Below are 20,450 nucleotides of genomic sequence, written 5' to 3'. Positions count from 1 at the left end.
ACATTTATCCTCTATATGATTTTAATCATTTAAACGCTGTGTGCCAGTAGAGGAAAGTATCTGGTAATATTTTTGTGACAACGGTAAAAAAAAAAATAATAATTTTACTTAAATTTCTTCTTCATCATATATTATACCTACACGTATTTCAATCACGTGTTAATATTTATGTTGTGACTGATTTCAACATCACCCTATTCTCATGTTTTTTATAGCCTGTTTGTGTCATCCAGAGACTCTAAAAATGAAGATGATATCATTTGTTTGTCAGATTGATATGCCAATCACAGATTTTGGGAGGAATAATATAACAACACTGCACCCATGTTAAGCACATTTAGCCATTTCTTTAAATCTTGGAAATGTGGTCTAAAAAGTTTTTTATCTTGCTCAGCATCCAATGGTGTTCGTCGTATTAATAAGCAATAAGGTAAGTGACCACACACTGGTCCCCACAAACTGGTAGTAGTGATGCTGAGTGGCTTACAAACGTGGTTGTTAGTAACTGATTTGAAATCGTGTCAGATTGTATCCTCTTTAGGTGGCCTCCATCCCATCCAGGTTTCTATCTGATTTTTAAACAATAATCAGTGATGATGCGCTGAAACTGAGAAGCTGAGTCTATGGAAAAATACCAACACCCACAGCAGTTGATGAGCCATGTGGAAGATGGAAATAAAGAATCAGCATACTTGTGAAATAACTGCCAGTTAGTTACATTGTTTCATACGGAAAGAAAAAGCAAAATGCAGCACAGAGCTTCAAATGATCCAGGACACATGGTGGGGATTATAACATGTACTAATTGTGAAATGGGGTTATTTTTGTTAGTTTTTGCTTGTGTGTTCAGTTTTGAAGAGGGTGAAAGAATAATATGCACAGAAATCCGAAGTTTAACAGTGCTGCTGTGTTTTGTTTTGGCTGTTCACTTTGGGTTTGTAGCAGTACGTCGACATCAGGAAGACACAAAATGAAATCATAATTACATTCAACCTACCTACATGTCAAATGAAAACGAAACAAAGTCATCGTGACACATCATGCTTCCGTGGTATAACGTGGAGGGAGTACAGATTAGACAGATCTCTGAAGAGAATCCTTCAATCATCAGAGATTAGAGTGACCCTGACATCTGTCTGGTTCCTTGCATATTTTGGCCTCTCAGCACTCAGCTCTCTATTCTGTTATGAAGGTCAAGTATCAAGATTATCTTAAAAGAGACATTGTGTGGACTCTTTGGGTTGACACACTGATGTATGAAGGGATTGTTCAGCAATGTTAAAAGTCAACATCCCGTTAAAATGAGTCAGTGCGTGCTGTAGAAATTTGCTATGTTCACTGGTTAAATTACACTTAATTAGACGGATAACTATCAAACAGAGCGTTCGAACAAGAGTAGTTTTTACCTGGTGTAAAGGAAAGTGAAAGAGAGTCTTGACTACAGATTACAGATCTTAAAATAGCTTCAACTGTGCATGGCAACATTTCCACAAGATGGTGAAAATATTCCCGCATTGACGTGATTGCAGCCATACTGCAAATCTACTGCTTTCCAGCTCGCTGCACATCACTGTTCATGGTTCATGAAACCAGTTCGATATTACTTTAGCTTTGTGACAGGGAACATATCATGCTGAAGATGGTAAATTGTGGCCATAGATGGATGAACATGGTTGGTAAGAAAGTTCAGACTCCGTACAAACAGAGATTGACAGCTATTAAGGCTCCAAGGTGTGATAAAACATTCCCCACGCCATCAGGTTGGGCTGTAGGTTAGCTCAATGGATTCATACTGTGGTTGCCAAATTCTGATGCTACCCTCTGCTCCCTCAGCAGAAAATCAGATTCCTCTAACCAGGTTCCAAGAGCCAGACTGCAACCTCAGGTTTTTGTTTTTGGCTGACAGGAGACAAACGTATTTTAAAAGAGACAGCTGGTCAGACCGGTCGGCTCCACCGCTGACTCTTCCCTCTAACTTTTCAACTTTCAGAGGTTTCCGCCAACTTTAAGTCCACAGTGTCCGTCACCTATGTCCTCAAGGATCCATATGAAGTGAGCATGAACAGCAGTGCTTGGCCATCGTCCATCTACTCCGACATGACGCTGAGAGGAGAAAACATTTCCCTGAGTTTTAGGACCCTACAGAGTCCTGCTCTGCTGCTCTATGTCAACTCTATCTACAGGGAATTCCTGGCCCTGCTTATTAACAAACATGGTGAGAACATGCAAATGCAGAAGATTTTTGTACTTTCATTTCTATTTTAATTGTGCTTGACCAAATACTCCAAATTTCTTTTAGCAGACACTATTATTTTGTCCTTATTGTATTTACTTCCTTTCAACTGCCCTCGCTCTTTTTCTCTCCATTTCGTCCTCAACGCTAATCCTAATCATCTACTGATTCCACCACCAGTCGCTATGAAACAACGGTAGCTTCAACTGAAGCATTTGGTGTCATTACGATTCATCATTACAATGAGAGCTTCTGAAAGCTATTAGATTCGCCAATAGCAACAGACATATCAGAACTACACAATATTTCATCACTGAAAGAAGCCGAAAGAGTGGTACAGAATGATTTTGTCAATAGAGATGGCGTTCTGCCCAAAGGCTCCATAGATGGTGATAATCAGACTATTTCTAATAAGGCTGATGGGGAAAAAAAATACTTGGTAGGTGAGGAACTAACAAAGCAATCCCAAGTGGTCCTATGGAACCATCTGGTGCGTCAGGCTAAGGATCATGATTGATAGACTAAATTCACACTAAGTAGGTGTTGAGTATAAAGAGACATTTTTCTATAATCTTGCAGCAGATTTTGTGCTACACACCGTCATCTCCAAAATTAGAGAGAAAGAAATAACAATTTCCAGTTAATCATGTTAATTAGTTATGTTGCATTGTGTCTTCAGGAAGTTGGTCAATCATAAGAAGGAAGTAAGTGGCAGGAGGCTTAAAAAGTGCTGCAGCAAAGTTGCTGGTCTTGCTGAACTGGTGGGCTACATAACAGCAGCTTTAATATTTTAATGATTTCCTTTGGAATTGTGAAAGCCACACTAGTCTAATCCAGCATTAAAAGATATGAAACTGGAAATGAGCTTAATGGACAACTGTAATATTCTTTTCAGCCTTTTCAACTGTGTTCTTGTTATTACGATAATTTTTTATATTCAAATGTTCATCACTGTAGTGCAGCGTAGCTTAGGTGGAAGCAGTCCAGTACTTCTGCACCGCACAATAGGATTTGTTCTGTTCAGCACCTTGTAACTGCAGCAGAATTACATGTTGTTTTTACCAAGTGTGAACTGGAGTTCAGGTGTGAGAGATTTCATTTGCAATTTGGAACTAAATCTGTTGACGTGAATGCAAAAAGTGGCAAAGTTAAAACCTGTTCAGACATATCGTCCATTAGGAAAATGTTCTAATGCATGCTTGTAGGCATGTCTTACTGAGAGAAAGCTGAAGGATAACAGAAATTCAGTCGCCAATGAAGTCGTCATCAGACATCTGCACTATAAGTATGTAATCAAATCCCAGAGAGAGGTTTTACATGGAAACTCCCAAAAATGGCATTTTTCATGCTTCTGCCTTCAGCTGCTACGGTAGAAGAAGCCTCGGTCGCTGCACACAGAGAAACTTTAGTATGTCAGTGTCTTGCTGAGACAGACAGACCATGAGCCCTCCCCATATCTCCTTTTGCTATTAATGTTTAATCTTTTGATGGAAGAATTGCTCCCTATTAGCATGTATTTGGGGAAAATGTAGTCACAATTACAAAACAATGACCAGATATTAAGTATCATATGATTGGCATTTCTTTTTTCTTTTTTTTTCCACGTAGGGAAATTTATTTCCTATCGTTTCTGCTCATCTATAAAAGTCGCAGACATCTCCAAGCATTCAAATAATCTCAGCCATGGAGTTGAGTTTAAAACTGTAAAAGATTCGGAAATTCATTTTATATCTGGAAGTCTTCTACATAGAGATAAAGTATTAATTTCCACAGTATTAATCAATTTAAGGCTTCTTAATTCAGTTGTAGTATTTTGGCAGAGATAGCTGGATGAAATTATATTTTTTAGGAGACATTACAAAACATGTTAATTATGAGCCAAGAATGTAGAAATTTGAGTAAAACTGAGTAAAACCTCATCATTTTTTTTCCTTAGTGTTTTCTTGATATCAAGACTAATAGATCAAGCGAGATATATATGTATATATATATATATATATATATATATATATATATATACACATATATATATACACATATATATATATATATATACACATATATATATATATATATATATATATATATATATGTATATATATATATATATGTATGTTTTTATGTTTTTACTGTTAACTGCATGAGAAGCAGTAGAAAACAGCACTTGAATGGATGTTGCATGAACCCAGCAGCAATTTCTAAAAGTTCTTTTAAGCATGTAAAAGGAAATGCTGCATGTTCAGGCTTCATTTTATCACAGCAGGTTTTATTAGATTTAATTGATGTCATAAAAACAGTATTTATAATCTGCTAAGTAAGTATTACTGAAAAACAAGATTGTATTAATAACAATGATGTTGACATGACTGGATGTTTTTCAATGAACTCTTCAACATGTCCTTGTGTTGTATTGTAAGTTTGTTGTGTTGCGTTTGCACAGACGAGCTGGAACTGAGATACAAGTTGCACAGCGGCAGAGATGTGGAAGTGCTGAGCAGCAGAGTCATGAACTTGGCTGATGGACGCCTGCACACAGTGAATATCAGAAGATTGGCAGACACCGTCTTTGTGCAGGTAAACACACACGCAATAAATTACTCACACTGTGTCAGACTCAACACAACAAGCTGGGCTGTTTTATGCACAACGTGAACACTGAACCGGAGAGAAGGGAGAAATCTTTTCTAATCAATTACAAAGTCTGTCAATGATGTCTTCCATGTCAAACAGAGGCACTTCACTAAATCCGTTATGCTGAAAGAGGATGACAAGCAATGCGCCATGCCCTGAAATAAATATTTTCCACATTTAGTCCTGCACCATGGTGTTATGAATTTGGTGTTCACAAGAATCCTCGTTACTCTTACTGCCTTGTGTGTGGCAACATCTGGAAAGAGGCACTGGTGCTACATTCCTGATGCTTCTGAAGAAAAATAAATGAAGCTCTCAAAGCTCATTAGATTGTATCTTTTCATGAAGTGACAATGACGCCATGGGGCATAATAATAATATGCAAAATTTGAATAAAAAATTACGGCGTATGAATAACTTCCTCAGTGATTATTTTTAATTTAAAACCATTAAGGTTGATCTAATGGTTCAAATCTGTATATGCTTGTCAAGTTCAAGTCTAAAAACTTGAATTCATTGCTTAATTTGTTTCCTCAAGGTCATAATAATGAAATTATTATAGCATTAAATATAATTGAATACCCTCAGGGGGACAGTGAATGTCTCTGTTCTGTGGCTCCATTGTAGTCTAAGACTGATCAACATCAGCACATTTCTTATTACTGAATGATTCACTAAAGCACACCTCTCTGTGTTTGCAAAGAACACATCAAACCTTCAAGTGTATCTCTCTCAGGTATTTTACCACCTCAGATCTGCTCCGCTCAGGCTGCTCTGCTCAGCTTCTCTGAACCACAACATCTCAGGGGTCGATTGTTTTCCAGCTTTAGGGCTAAATCCTACTGTATTACACATGCATTGTAGACTTTAGGTCAAGCCTCCGGCTGGCTTTTCATGTTTAATTGCTCAATTCTCTGCGGCCATGTTTTTAAGTTTCTTCACCTAAGCCTTGTTTAGAAAAATTGAACAATAAAGACCTCAACTTCAAGGCAATGGCTTTCACTTCCTGAGTTTTTACCTTCTCAGATATGTCTTTTCTTGTTTTTCAGATTGACCAGAATGCCCAAGAGGACTTCAATTTGACATCTTATGTGGAATTCAGCAACATCAAGTCTATCATCCTTGGCAGAGTGCAGCGTAAGTGAGGCTCTCTCCTAATGCAAACTCCACCACTTAGGCACCCTCATTTGAATAACGGCAATGAGATATTTGGCCTCACGTGACAAAATGATGCTCTGGAGCTTTCTGCTGTTTCCTGTTCATCATTTTAGGTGGACCAGGGGGACGGCTGCAGTCTGTCCAGCAGCTGTGGTGCTTTAAAAACAAGTTGACATCCATATTCATATAGTCACAGCGAAAGCACTTTGATATGAAGATAAAAAATAAGAAGTACTTTAAATAAAAGGAGTGAAGATAGAGCCATCCATTTAAGTCACACCCACTTGGCATTAGGTGCATTTCACTGCAGTACAGAAGTGTAAAGTCTCTGAATGGCATTGTTTTTTCAGCAGCTGCACTAAACGTCTGTGAACTTTTATGTGTGTTATAGAAGCAGTGAATAGCACAGTCTTCACACTCGGCTCTCTGAGTGGAGCTTCAGACAGCTGTAATGGTAATAACTTTAAAAAAGGTCCTTTACTTTGTATGGTAATGAGGAGGATTTGAAAGAACAAATTACTTTAAGTCAGCACCCTTTGCTCGAACATGATAGCCAATGAATGTGAGCTGCTGAGGGTGGGGTCAAACAAAACCAGGAAGTCAGGTAGTTCAACTGAACCTTTGTCTGCATGACAGAATAATATATTTCATAGATCTCTTTACGCTCCATGCTGCGAGTACCGTCTTTCAAAGAGAAGAGACTATGTGACAGAGATATGGTGACTGTGCCTTCCTGGATCAGAGAGCAACTTATGAGATTGAGAAGAAAGTTGCTGTGAACACGTGAGGCTAGAAATTCCCTTTCTGAAACCCAGTAATGGTAAATCATTAATCCTGAACCTAAAGATGGGCCGATGGAGTTAATAGTGAGACTGACACCTATGTCCTAGCCATAACATTATGTATGACCTGTCTAATATTATGTAGGTCCCCTTTTTGCAACCAAAGCAGCCCTGATATATCGAGTTATGGACTTAACTAGACCTCTGTCTAAGGGCTGGATATCACAGCCCACCATCATTTGCAGCAGATCCTCGTAAAGTTATGAGCTTTGGCCTCCGTGGATTGGACTTGTTCAGCCAGCACTTCCCACAGATGTGGGAGTGGAGGTTTAGGGTTAGGGTCATCTGAGCTGAATTTGAGCTGCGGTAGCTCCCCATGCTCATCAATGAGTTTTAGCCACCCATGAGCCCTGTCATTAGTTCACCAGTTTTCTTTCCTCTAACTATTTTCAGTAGTTTTCAGTTTTCAGTAGGAACTGACCACTGCGGATGGTGGACATCCCAAGAGCTAGCAGTTTTGGAGATTATCTGAGCCAGTCATCTAGCCATCAGAGTTTACTACTGGTCAAAGTCCCTCAGATCTTTACACTTGCTCCCATGTTCACTTACTGCCTAATATACCCCACCAATAACAGGTGCCATTGTATGGAGTGGTCATAATTTCATATTTAATATGTGGGTAATTGGATGGATGCATTTATTTCAGGTAGCCCGGCCCATTTAACTGAATTGCTGCTTGACTCTCACAGTATGGCCACCAAGAGAAAGCCCACTAATAGTGTGTTCATCCATGCTGATACGCTGCGGCTCATCTCTTGTGATTGTAATTGTTGGGTTTTGTTTTGTTGATGATGTACGTTATCGGCTGTAGAAGTTGTTGTCTTACATGTCCGCTGCCACGAGACAAAACACATAGATGATATGTAATCAGAGATTGTTCTTTTTCATGTCTTATGAAATTGTTAAATATACTTGGGAGGGCAAATACCAGGCTGAACAGCTTTTCCTTCCATTTACTTCACTTTTAAAGTTTCAGCGTCCTTGGCCAGCAGCCACACTTTAATTTGTTCACTCAAATCTGTGTATGTGCAAATGACCCCGTAAGTGTTTTCTGACTTTGGTGACTGGGGCTTGACATTGCCTTCAGTTTTTCATTTGACTCATCACATCTTTTACTTTGGACAGTATCTATTTAAAACCAATCTGCTGACAAAACTAAAATGTCTTTTCTTTTATGTAGGCCTATTTTTCCAGGCTAACCAACCATAGTCGGTAAGCTGTTACACATTAAAAACTGTACAGTCTTCAGGACGTGGAGGTTTAGTCTTCATTAACACACTGAGCAGAGCAGATTGGAGGAAAGAAAAAAAAAAAAAAAAAAAAAAACGTCATTTCCTTCCTTGTTGATGGAGATTAGTGTTTTGAGCTGTGATAGTAGACACCAAAGAACCACAAAATGCCTGCCATTTAGTAAAACATTGTTTTCCATCCATCTGTTTGTTTTACAAGCCTCTGCACAGTGTGTTGGTTTACTTTATGGCTTAAATACTTTACAAAGAATTGGAACCTAGAGTCCATTTGATCAACAGAATTGGAAGTAGAATATGTAGAAAATGCTGAATATCCAAACCCTAGGCTGAGAAGATGAGCGGTTTGCAAACTGCACTCACAAGTATATTTTAGCCTTATGGCTACTGTAGTATTAAGAGTTACTCCTGACAGCAAAAAAATAAGATAAATCTCATGCTTTATTTAAGCCGGCACATGACACATGTAAGAAACACATGTAAAGTGATCCTTGAGCTTTTATTGTGGTTGTTCGTTTTTTTGTTTCTGTTTTTTTGTTTGTTCGTTTGTTTGTTGTTGTTGTTTTGTTTTTTTTTTTGATGACACAGGCCATGTTAGAATGTGGCCTGACCTTCCCACTGCTGAACCAGAGGACTCAGGCAGTCATCTCAGTATCATCGAGGCAGCAGGATAGTTGATATACTGTCACTCCTTGGCAACCCCATCATCCATCAGCCTAACTAATGGACCAGAAATGAATGGAGAGACTGAGAGAGACGCAGAGTGAGATAAAGAGCAAGAGACGGAGTTGGAGAGAGAGGTAGAGGGTTTAGAGCAGCAGCAGGGTGGAGGTGGACAGCAATCTTCAATCTATGGATATCAGGCCTGATGTCATGGGGGTTTGACTGCTCGCAATAACCATCATAAACATTTATTGAAGGAAGCCCTCCACATTCTGGGATCTCTTGTCCCTTACATTAATTGGTAAATTCCAAATCTTTAGCATTTGTTCTGGCAATATTTTTGCATATGCATGTATTATCAAGGCGACTCCATCGACAACCAGTGCTACAAAGTAAATAATTCATTTAGTGAAATTCTAAGTACACTATATTGCCAAAAGTTTTCACTCACCTGCCTTGACTCGCATAAAATCTCTTGGTATGCCACCACATGATACCATATACAATAAGGTATGTAGGAGATTTGTGGACAATTCCAGGCCAGTTTGGGGATGGCCCCTTCCTGTTCCAACATGACTGTGCACCAGTGCACAAAGCAAGGTCCATAAAGACATGGATGAGAGAGTTTGGTGTGGATGACCTTGACTGGCCTGCGCGGAGTCCTGACATCAGCCTGATAGAACACCTTTGGGAAGAATTAGAGCGGAGACTGAGAGCCAGGCCTTCTCGTCCAACATCAGTGTGTGAGCTCACAAACGCACTTCTGGAAGAATAGTCAAAGATTCCCATAAACACACTCCTAAACATTGTGGAAAGCCTTCCCTGAAGAGTTGAAGCTGTTATCACTGCAAAGGGTGGACTGAGGTCATATTAAAGCCTATGGGGGAGGAATGGGATGTCACTACAGTTCATATGCGATTCGAGGCAGGTGAGCGAATGCTTTTGGTAATATAGTGTGTGTGTACTTAAGCATAGCTTTGAAGAGCATTGCTCCTTTTCTTAAGGACATTTCACACGACTGCATTTACTTTCTAACTATGTTTGAAACTTTGGTGCTTCACATTACATAATAAATACATGATCTATTCTTATAGCTTTGGATAAGTTATCCAGCCGTATATAAACCAATTGGAACATCAAAGCTATGTACAAGTTAATGGATCAGTAATTATAATCCAACACAATTATATTAGTTTTTCTGAAATGGGCCAATCAACATAATGATTTCCTGTATTCCCAACAATATGATTAAATTGTAATGTGTGGTACTTTTGAACTCTCACAATGTGGTATTTCTGCCTCAGTTGAGTAAAACATCCAACCAAACACTGCTGACTAATTGCCGTGTACATAATTTTTTTTAATAGTCTGGCAGTTTAATGCAGCAGCAGATCATCTCATGCTACATCTGCAGCTTAAATCTGTCGTGTTCATTTTGCCTTTTTGCGGACTGACGTTTAGCTGTATGTGTGTACACCAGATATAGATTTCCAAGTCAAATTATTTTTAGCTTGCTGGTTGATTAAATTACATTTGAAGTTCAATTATCTGTGAGCACTATGAAGCCAGGCCACACTGCACTGCACACTCCCATTAATTTCTTGAAAAGTTGTTTCTTCCTGATAATAACTTAGATCACTAGCAATAATATACTCTGTAATCAACTTGTACTGCATAATTATAGTTAGCACTGGCATTTATAGCTACTGAGGATTCTATTTAGTACCCACTGTCACTAATAGTGAACTTGGGAGTACTGTACAATTGCCATTGGGGTGGTAGTAGTAATGTTTTCATCAGAAATCATCACCATTAATACATTGCTTCTGACAGTCTGCTGTCCAATAAATATTACAATCTCTTAACCATATCCTTCACTGACACTGTTGACAACAAGATCTTCTCCAGATTGTTCACGGTGCAGTCGAACTGAAGTACAGCTCCATTTGTCATTTGCACAAAAAGTTTTTCTCATAAAAGCAGAGTGTAGTGAAGTGGGATGTAGTATCTAGATACACATTTGATGGACATTTGCAATCAACACTAACTGCAAAATATACTGCATTCTGCTGTTACTGCCACTGCTTTACAATGAGAGGCACTTGATGTTTTAACAGATGAGATCTGTCACAGAATTTAGTTTGGATTAGTAGTAACTTCATGGGCCCATATAAGCGTGACGAGTAATCCATAAGATAAAAATAAATGGCTACAAATATTAGGAAAATGTATATGTATCACTTCCTGTGAGTGACTGTCCTGTTGGTATTTGTGTGAGGAAGACTTGGAATTTGTCGCTAATAAAAATTAGGACCTGTGATTCCAGTGTGAGGGTGCGCTCTTTACTGCTGAGGTTTCTTTGATGTGTACGTGATTCCTGTAATTTAAGGTGATTTGAATCCCACACCACAATGTCACAAGCTGTAAGCAATGAAAAGTAGTAAACAGAAAAGTGGAGCTCTGTTGGCGTTACTCGTGATCATAACTGTGGTGTCATCAAGACGAATGTGTAAAAGTCATTACAGGGGGACTCATTAGACGTGCACCTGGAAGTTAATCTTCTCTTTCTGTGCGTCTGTGTTCAGAGTCTGATGAGCTGGATGCAGAGCTGGCTGGGCTGGCCTCTCTCGGGTTCACGGGCTGCCTGTCAGCTGTTCGCTTCAACTCCATCAGTCCTCTGAAAGCTGCTCTGATGCACTCTGGCAGCCCCGTCACCGTCACCGGCCCACTGGTCCAGTCGAGCTGCGGTTCCTCTTCTCCAGCCAAGCCGTACACAGCAGAAACGACGCATTCCTTATCAGGTGCAAGGAGCAGAATCACATCATATATCCTGTACATACATAGTGCACAGTACTTTCAGGCCCGTTTGCATTCATCTTCCAAAGTGAAGGGGCCTGAATAGTCTTTGGCTGCACAGTGCATCATTAGATAACCTCTCCACTCTGCTCCCTGTGTGGGTGCCTATCTGTTATGGCTTTAATAGTATTCTTAGAGCTCTTCATTAGATTTTTGTACAGCCTCATTAAGCATCCTTCTTGGTAAGCAGAGAGAGTGATAGCACTGCACAAGATGACATTAGTCAGACAAGTCTAGTCAGGTCCTCTTACGGCTGTATGGAGGCTTGAAAGAAGCCCCATTTCCGCCGGCTGATGCTTCTCACACTGACTTTACCTTTCTCCTCATGTGTCCTTATACTTCCACACCTCATATTTCTTCCTTTTGTAATCTTTTCTGACTTCTCTGCTCTACTTCTTCGTCTGCCCCTTTTTTGACTTCTCTTGCTTTTCATTCATTCGCCCTCCTCCTCCCGGCAGAGCAACCTGGTTCAGTGGATCCAGGTCAACCATTAGTCAACGCTATGAGGAGTGACTCGGCTCTAATTGGAGGTGAGGCAATACATCCCAGCAACAATAGAAACATTTCATTAAAATATCATAATCAAAACCTTTTCTTTGAAGATGTAATATGTACAGTCTGTTTGGTAAAGGGTTTAAGTGCATTCTTCCAAAACTCCAAATTTACATTCCTGTGTGACAACACTTAAATTAAAGCAAAATTAAGAGGCTGGTTGTTGTTGTTGTTGTTTTTTTTTTTTTTATCTCTGTAGAGAATCAGGCTGACCATCTCGCCTTATTTCTAATCTTTGTGTTAAGAGGATAACTTCCCCTTCCACCCAGCTGTTATTCAAACACTTCTCAAATAATCAAGCTTTGATCCACCTTTACCCCAAAATTATAGATTCCAAGTGATTCCTTTGTTACCATCTTAGTCTTGCTTCAGCAGAAATGACAATATTTTCAATGAACGGTGACAACGGAGGATGTTTGCCTCACAGTTCAGTCTCGCTGTTGCTATTCTGTTTGCTCTGTTGTGGAGCTCCGATCGGTCCAGCTGTACATTAAATACATCTACATCTGTGTTACCAGCAGGATCAGGGCTTTGCAGGCTGTTCCAATGACAAAGTTTCCAACTGGAGCAGACTGCAGTTTTGAGGTTGTGGCTCCTAAACTTTTGAGTTGTCTCCCAGGGGATTTAACATCTATGGACAACTTTTCAAAGCAGCTTAGGACATTCCTGTCTGTGCTTGCCTTTGTGTCATTTTTCTGTTTATTCTTTTTTTTTTTTTTCTTCTTCCTTTATGATTTATCTCTGTATGTCTGTCTTTATTTTATCTCTTCTGTGAGGCACATTGAGATGTCTCTGCCCTTGAAAGGTTCTGTATAAATAAAGGACTTATTTAGTTCAATACTTCGGTTTCCTCTGAAATTTTTGGAAAGTTTTATTGTGAACATCCAAATCTTGTATTTGCATTGACTGTCCCTTACCAGGCTGCATAGGACGTAGGTCCAACAAAAATATGTCCTTAGGTCATTTACGGCAGTTTTCTTCTTCTCTGTCATTCCTGACGCTTTGCTGCTATACTGTGCTGATTTACAGTCCATCAGTGGTTTTAAACCATTGTTACAACTGCATGTGCATCCTCAAGCATAAACTAATCAGGGATGTATCAAAAAATGCTGGAGGACACTGCTTGTTATCTCTCCACAGGTTTCCTCCATATCTATCTTATTCTTGGTTTTAAAGAAAAAAAACATACATTCAAAGCTTACTGTTATAGAATATAAGCAGAATAATTCATCTAAGTAACAAAAATGGTAACGATCAGGTTACAGCAAAAAGCTGCCAATAACCTGCTTACTTTTGTTTTGTTTCCAGGTGTGATCGCCGTGGTGATCTTCGTTGTTGTGTCCGCATTGGCGATCATGGCCAGGTTCATCTGCAGCAGAAAAGAAACGTATCGAAACCAAGAAGTCAAAGCAGCTCAGTCTGAAGGCAGCCACGAGTTCCCCTTTAGCAGCCAGGCGGACCGTCAGAGCACGCCCAGGGAAAACCAAAAGGAGTATTTTATTTAGCGGGAGCCCTGACCTCCCATTGACCTGACAGGACAGAGTGGGATGACTGAGAGACACCACAGAGCCCTTCAGCCCCTGCTACAACGTGAGGTGAAGTCAGAGGAACTCATGATTTTCTTTATTTCCTTTTGTTTTTTCACACTTTGCACAAACTGTGTTTGAGTTTGTCGAGTTACAAAGCATTACCAGTGGATTTTAAGTGGACTTTGAGTTGACAATACTCTTATTTTAAAAATGTAAATATTTAAAAATGCCGTTGTTAATTTGTCAGTCTACAACACTCTATTTGTCTGTTACACTAAGGTGTTTATTTATTGGAGGGTAAATGCAGAATAGATGTGATGATCAAAAGAAAAGCGTAGTTCCAGTTGAATAGGATTTATAAGCAACACTTTTTCTACAAGGATGAACCTTCTGTGAAATCTGAGATGTCAGAGCCATATGTGTCAAAACATGAAGAGAATGATTCAGCTGAATGGAGAATTGATGATCGCGTTTCACATGCAAGAGCTCAGCCAAAAGCACAGTCCCACAATCAAAGACAAGCCAGCTGAATAAATCATTTCAACACTCGCTGTATATGAATACAAAATTGAAGTCACTCTTAAAACTTTACTTCCACATTTTGTCTTTGAGTTAGTCAGAGCTTTTATGTTACTCACTGTGCTTTACCTCATATCTTGAGAAAATATTTGTATAAAAAATTTGTATAGATAATATCTATATTTTTTTCATTTCATGCGTATTCCATCTGCCATGAGCAGCCAACACCGCGGCTCCGAGAGCAGCTTTCATCGGCAAAACTTTCAACAGCACAGATGCCTTTAAAACCCAGTCACTTTTTTTTTTTTTATCTTTGCACACATTTAAAATATATTTTTTTTGCCTGTTACATAGACTGAAAGATAAATGAAAAAGGGAAACGGATGAATAGTTTAAAAAAAAAAAAAAAAGACAATGAAAGCCAGCCATCCAAATATTAATGCTGGGGAATTTAGTCTTCATTTTCTGTAATGCTTTGGCTCGTAGGTGGCATTCAAAAGACGGAGCTATGATTTTTTTTTTTTTTTTTTTTTTCTCCCCCCATCTCATTATGATCTTATATGCAATGATTTTTTTTTCTTGTTGCACCTGAATTGAAGCATTTGAACAACTTTCTTAATCCCACAGAATAATGATGCACGCTTCATGAAAGTGCATAAATTTAGTCCTCTAAATGTTTGCTGTCTGGTAGATTCTAGCGGGGAAAATGCAGAGTGTTTCATATTTTTTGGGTAGGCAACAGGAGCGCACACACACATATCATAGGTTTCCATGGACACACAAAAAAAAAAAAAAAAAACCACCAATATTACAGATCCAAACTGTTGAAATTAAATTGAATGATGGAGGAAAACAGCACTGGAGATGGTGTTTGACTGACATGCAATGTGCAGCAATATCATCATGATGATGAGATGAATTCAACTTGTGGTTTGACTCTAATGTTACAGATGAGGCCTCCTGCATGAGTTCCTGTGACTGAGGTTAAGCATCCTTTTAGATGTTCAACATCCAATGTCCAATGTTCAGATTTCATCTGCAGTGTTGCAGTCTAGAACACAGGCAATATCCCCTTCATTCTGGACAGTCAGCACAAAAATACGGTCTCACGTCGACAGTAACTTAGACGTGACAGTTTGTTTGCTCCTCCAGTCTGATATCAGCCTTCAAAAAGCTAATATTTCTTGGTCAACATTTTCCAAAGCAGTAATCAAAAACCACATCAGATCAATTTGATTTTTTTTAAGAATGTCTCAAGTGGAGTTGCTGATGCTTGTCGGCAGTGATACGTGAACAAATATAAGAAAGTAGAGGGAAGGCGTCTGTTTTTTATGACTCTGCATGTTAATAAAATTCCCCTCATTCTTGTGTAAACTGCAGCCATGGCACTGACTCAGTAGTGTTGGATAATGTCTTGAATACAAGATTCCTTTTTATCAGTCTATCGCATAATATAATTAATCCATTCACACTATCACAGAATACATGGTGTTTACTATGACAAACATCAAAAGACTATGGTACTTACATGCTGTCTTAAAATGTGACAAATATTTCACTCATCGTCCTAAGATCACCGTGTTCATAGTCAATTTCAATCAGAGTCCCAGTATGAATGTTATTTGAAGCCTCTTTGTCCTTTGTCAGATGCCACATCAGCTGCCAGGACAAGTATAAAGGAGCCGGATATGTCTTTGGTTTATTTTCCTTTTCAAACTTTTGAGGAATCGCGTTCCTCTGCGGATGATAGTGGAAGACTTTCGTGTGCTAACAAGCTCCCAGTTACAATGCAAATTAAACCCCACAACTCCAAAAATGTGACAATACTGTATTTGTGAACAATTGTGATAGCTATTAGTGACACTGAGTGATTATCTGCAAGTCAGTTTACTTTTTTTCATGAGATGTTTTCATTTAATGCAAATACCTGCTCCATAATAATAAAATTGTCTTTTTTTTCCAACTACTGAGAAGTCTTTCATTTTACCTGAGCTGAAACAAAGGCACTTCATCTTGAAAACTGATGAAAGTTAATTGTGATTGTAATTGATTAAAATAACCTAATTTAAAGGAAACAATGGAATTACACTTTAAGCTTTGGGACTGAGACAAAACTGGTTTATTAATGTGAATGTGCATTTCAAATAATCAGTGGTATTTAAAATGAATTGCTTATTGCTGATTATATGAGGTGCATTTTCATCACTGCTATGAAGCAATATATTATAAATGTTGGTATTTTACCACAAAACTGATGTAATTAAGAAAAGGTCACTAATGTGAACCACGTAGACATCGATACAGAAACAAGCTGCTCCAACTCCTCAGCTCCTCTGATATTTGGATTGTGTTTTGTTAGTGTTTTTTTTTTTTTTTGTTTGTTTTTTTTTTTTGAAAGACAGTGTGCATGTGTTCGTATTTGTGAGTGTTTTTTTTTTTTTTTTTTTTTTTTTTTTTTTTTTTTTTTCTACAGCTCAGTTGCCATTTTGTGACTGATTTGAGAACTTAAGCACATTTGTATATTTGTACATCAACATGAGGGACCTCAAACATTTACACTTGTGAGCTGAGGTCATTTTTGTGTCTCTAAACTAATCTCTAATCTCTAAACTGCTACATCCACACGCACACGTACTCAAGTAGCTGCTGTTGTTCCTGTGGGTCGGTGAAAGTTGATGCTCAGGCCATCAGTGACGATTAAGACCCAACCATGTGAGGGGCTTATCCCGTCATGGCTGAACAGGGTAAAAAAAAAATGTCCAATAAACAGCCACGTCTCCTTCTCACTTTCAACCTAAGTTACTTTAGTTACGTTAAGCTGCCGGTAGGTTAGATTGAGTCTTAATCGTCACTGATGGCCTGAGCATCAACTTTCACCGACTACATGCAAATTCAAAGGATTATTATTGTAGCAGAAAATTCGGTGGAAAAACGGTGTTTAGAGGCAGCTGAGGTCTTTTGTTTCCATGTTAAATGAAGCTGAAACACAGCAACACTTTAGCTCTCCAGAGCAAATTAAATTAACATAAATTTACATCACAGATTGTTGTTCCTCCCAAACTTTTCAGGGGAGGGTTCTCTTTATACACTACATGACATTACTGATGGATATTAATATGCTTCTGTCTGCAGAGTGGAGATAAAGAAGGCTGAGTTAATGACACAAAAATGAAACATCCGGGAGATGGAGAAGTCAATGTCATTCTTTGTGATGACGAAACTCCCTGCCAAATCTCCAAAGCTGGAAATTAAAGACAGACTCCGACACACGATGGATCCAATAGCCTTTACAAAATCCTTTACATACATTAAATATCTGGTTTGACTCAAACAACAGAAATTAGATAGAAATTCAAAATTTCTAAGTTAGTTTGCGTATGACAGATTCAAACCGTACCTAAGTGGCCACAAGCAAGCAAGAGATGCAACACACAACTACAAACTTAAGAAAATGGAGGAAATTTGGATGGAAAATTTGAAAGTTTGAATGATTATGTTCCAGAAAAAGACAGATATTCAACCAAAACATTATTGGTCACATGTAAAAAAAAGCAATAACAAGAAACTGGTGCAAGGCTGAGCCACCCACTACAATTCAGTGGGGAGAGATCCGCCAGCTTAGAATGAGAGACAGTCTGTCTGTGAGTAAGTGGGAGAAATGGACACAACACGATACAGTGAACAATGTGAACAATAGATAACAATAGATAACGGAAACCATGTCTGTTTTTTTTTTTTTTTGTTTTGTTTTGTTTCTTACTTAACACATGTATCCTAATTCGATACCTAATTCTGCAAAGGAATACATAACTGAAATATGTATCTCTCATTTGTTTAAATGTAAAAACGTAAAAAAAAAAAAAAAAAAGACAGACTTTGACGGTGGAAGGAAATGCAGATTTGATGTTGTAATTCGTGACTCTGAGAAACTTGGAGCAGAGATAAACAAAATCGTTCCAGAGTTTCTACAAAAGTTCCTCCAAACACTCCCCTAGACGGATACATCTAAGCCTCGGCAGATAATGAAAAAAAATAAATCTCACCACCAATAAAACTGCAGCACAAGAATGTATTAACTACGATAACGTAAGCTGAAGCAGTCCAACTGCTGACCCTTTAACAAAGATCTAAACCTGCTTTTAATGAGGGAAACACAAACTGCTCAGCGCACAACTCAGAATAACTTGTAAGTAAATTTACTGCCATCAGTTTAATTTGTTTTCCACTCAGCTGTGAGAGAAGCACTAACACTGCTGTGGACTTAGGCAGGCTTAAGCTTAAGTTGTCAGCAGTTCAACGAGGAGCCGTGGCCCTGCTCACCGCCGCCATTAGCATGCCTCTGAGGTGATCTGAGCACATCAGTTAACATCGGGCTGTAAAAAAGTGTTTCCTTGTGCGTCTCAAGCAACCGTCCCTGTAATCACATAGGCTACACTGTGACATTTATAACTACTGTGTGGCAAGAACACACTTTGCCCAAAATTAAAAGTAAAAGAAATAAAAACAATCCAGATTGGGGCCTATTCTTGTGTGTGGTCTGAGCAAGCAACTCACAACTGTACTAAGAGCTTTTAATTTGTGAGAACCATTTTAAATGGCAGATTTAAACAGGGCCAACAAAACATGAACCTTTTGGCAAGTTGCCCAATTAAGATTTCTTCAGCAATATGTATATTTGAAATATGAGTGGTTAGCACTGTTGCCCCACAGTCAGAGGGTCACTGGTTTGGTCTGCCGTGCTGCCCCCCAGCAACGATCATCTGAATCAGTGTGTGTATGTCCATTTCCCAGGAGTTTCCCAGTAGGAGTGTCACAAAATGAAAATCATTCAAATGCTGTACATCGAACAGAAGTGAGATTAGAAATGTATTTTTCAATCTTGCACCAAACCTAATTACATGTTACATCACAAGTATTAATATCACATTGTTGAAATAACTAATTGTATTATTTAGTTAAGGTAAAGTAGAAATAGAATAGTTGTCCGTTTTTGCCTTTTTCATCAAACAAGATAAATAAGACTTGATGACAAGAGAAATTATTATGTTTGTTATAACGTGATATATTAACTTCATTCCAGCCTCCATGTGAATGGGAAAGCATGTCCAAATATTTAGACTGTTTTTTATCCATAGAATAGATAAATGTGAGAGTCCAAAGCCCTGCACACTCACAAAGCTGGCTGGAGCTCTGCTGGCAGTCTTTAAATAGCCTATGAGGAGATCCTTTTGTGATCGCGCTACTAAAATCTTTGTAAAAACAGCTGTTCCTCCGATTTCCTCATTTCTTATTTCAATTGGACAATCTGTTCCTAACGGGAAACCACTGCTGACACATCTCCAGAGCGGTTAGCCCGGGGTTAACATCTGTCACTCCAGCTATTTTATGTATACATTAATAAGATTTGTGGAAAAACACTGAAAACTTGCAAGAAATTTACTGATAAATGCAAGAAATAAAAAGATATATGCCACTTTTCTATTACATTTTTTATATGAAATCTTAATGTCTTCGGGACTTTGAGGTTTTACTGGTGCTCATTTAAATAATGAATGCAATATTTAGATGGAAATGAGCTATTTCCACAGCTTTGTTGTTGGAGGTGTCTTTTGATTCGTCCTTGGGGTGTCTGGGTTTAGGGCTGCTGCACTCTCTTCCTCTCACTTACCTGCACACCTTGATTACCTGCCACTTGCCCCTGCTGAAAGTTGTAAGCCGGCCTCATCCTCCACTCATCACCAGTCTGCCTCGTGGTAATGCTCTTGGCCCCTTTGTCCCGACTTCAGCATTCTTGGAATCCCAGTTGCTGTGTTCAAACCTCGGCCAGTTTTTTGGATGGCGAGTTGTGCTGTTGCCTCTGTGTGTTTCCCTTCCAGCCCAGACCTGCCTTGCTGAGCCCGGTCACCTCCCCAGCCGGGCTTCTCTGCCTTCACTTCCTGCCCTTTTTGGGTCTACACCTCACAACACGAGGGTGACCAAACGTCCTGTTTTCCCCAGACATGTCCACTTTTTTACCTCCAGGACGCCCCCCCCCCCCCCCCCCCCCACCGAGGCGTTCAAGATGCCGAGTGCGAGGATCATTTAAGTAGGCTGTCTTGTGGCCGGGCCGAGTGTCCTCTTTTTTGGAAATCAAAATATGGTCACCCTACACAACAGCATTTTATATTTAGATCAAGGAGCACAAAAGGGAGACATTTTGGCAGTTCAACATTCTTTTTTA

The 20,450-nt window shown here is 39.0% G+C and overlaps 1 protein-coding gene across 1 annotated transcript in view; it reads left to right on the top strand.

Moving 5' to 3' along the window:
• The window catches only part of LOC115042136 (contactin-associated protein-like 4), a 94,369-nt gene extending 80,682 nt beyond the window's left edge, over positions 1-13,687 (top strand). The window contains exons 19-24 of the mRNA XM_029500186.1: positions 1,991-2,215; positions 4,674-4,807; positions 5,914-6,001; positions 11,360-11,575; positions 12,089-12,160; positions 13,491-13,687. Coding sequence (XP_029356046.1) covers positions 1,991-2,215; positions 4,674-4,807; positions 5,914-6,001; positions 11,360-11,575; positions 12,089-12,160; positions 13,491-13,687 — 932 coding nt within the window. The remainder of the gene's footprint in view (positions 1-1,990; positions 2,216-4,673; positions 4,808-5,913; positions 6,002-11,359; positions 11,576-12,088; positions 12,161-13,490) is intronic.
• The last annotated feature ends 6,763 nt before the right edge of the window (positions 13,688-20,450 follow it).

Source organism: Echeneis naucrates, chromosome 4 (genome assembly GCF_900963305.1).
Source record: "Echeneis naucrates chromosome 4, fEcheNa1.1, whole genome shotgun sequence".
NCBI classification, from domain to species: domain Eukaryota; kingdom Metazoa; phylum Chordata; class Actinopteri; order Carangiformes; family Echeneidae; genus Echeneis; species Echeneis naucrates.
The sequence above is the reverse complement of the archived record's forward strand: the minus strand, read 5'-3'. Positions and strand labels throughout refer to the sequence as shown.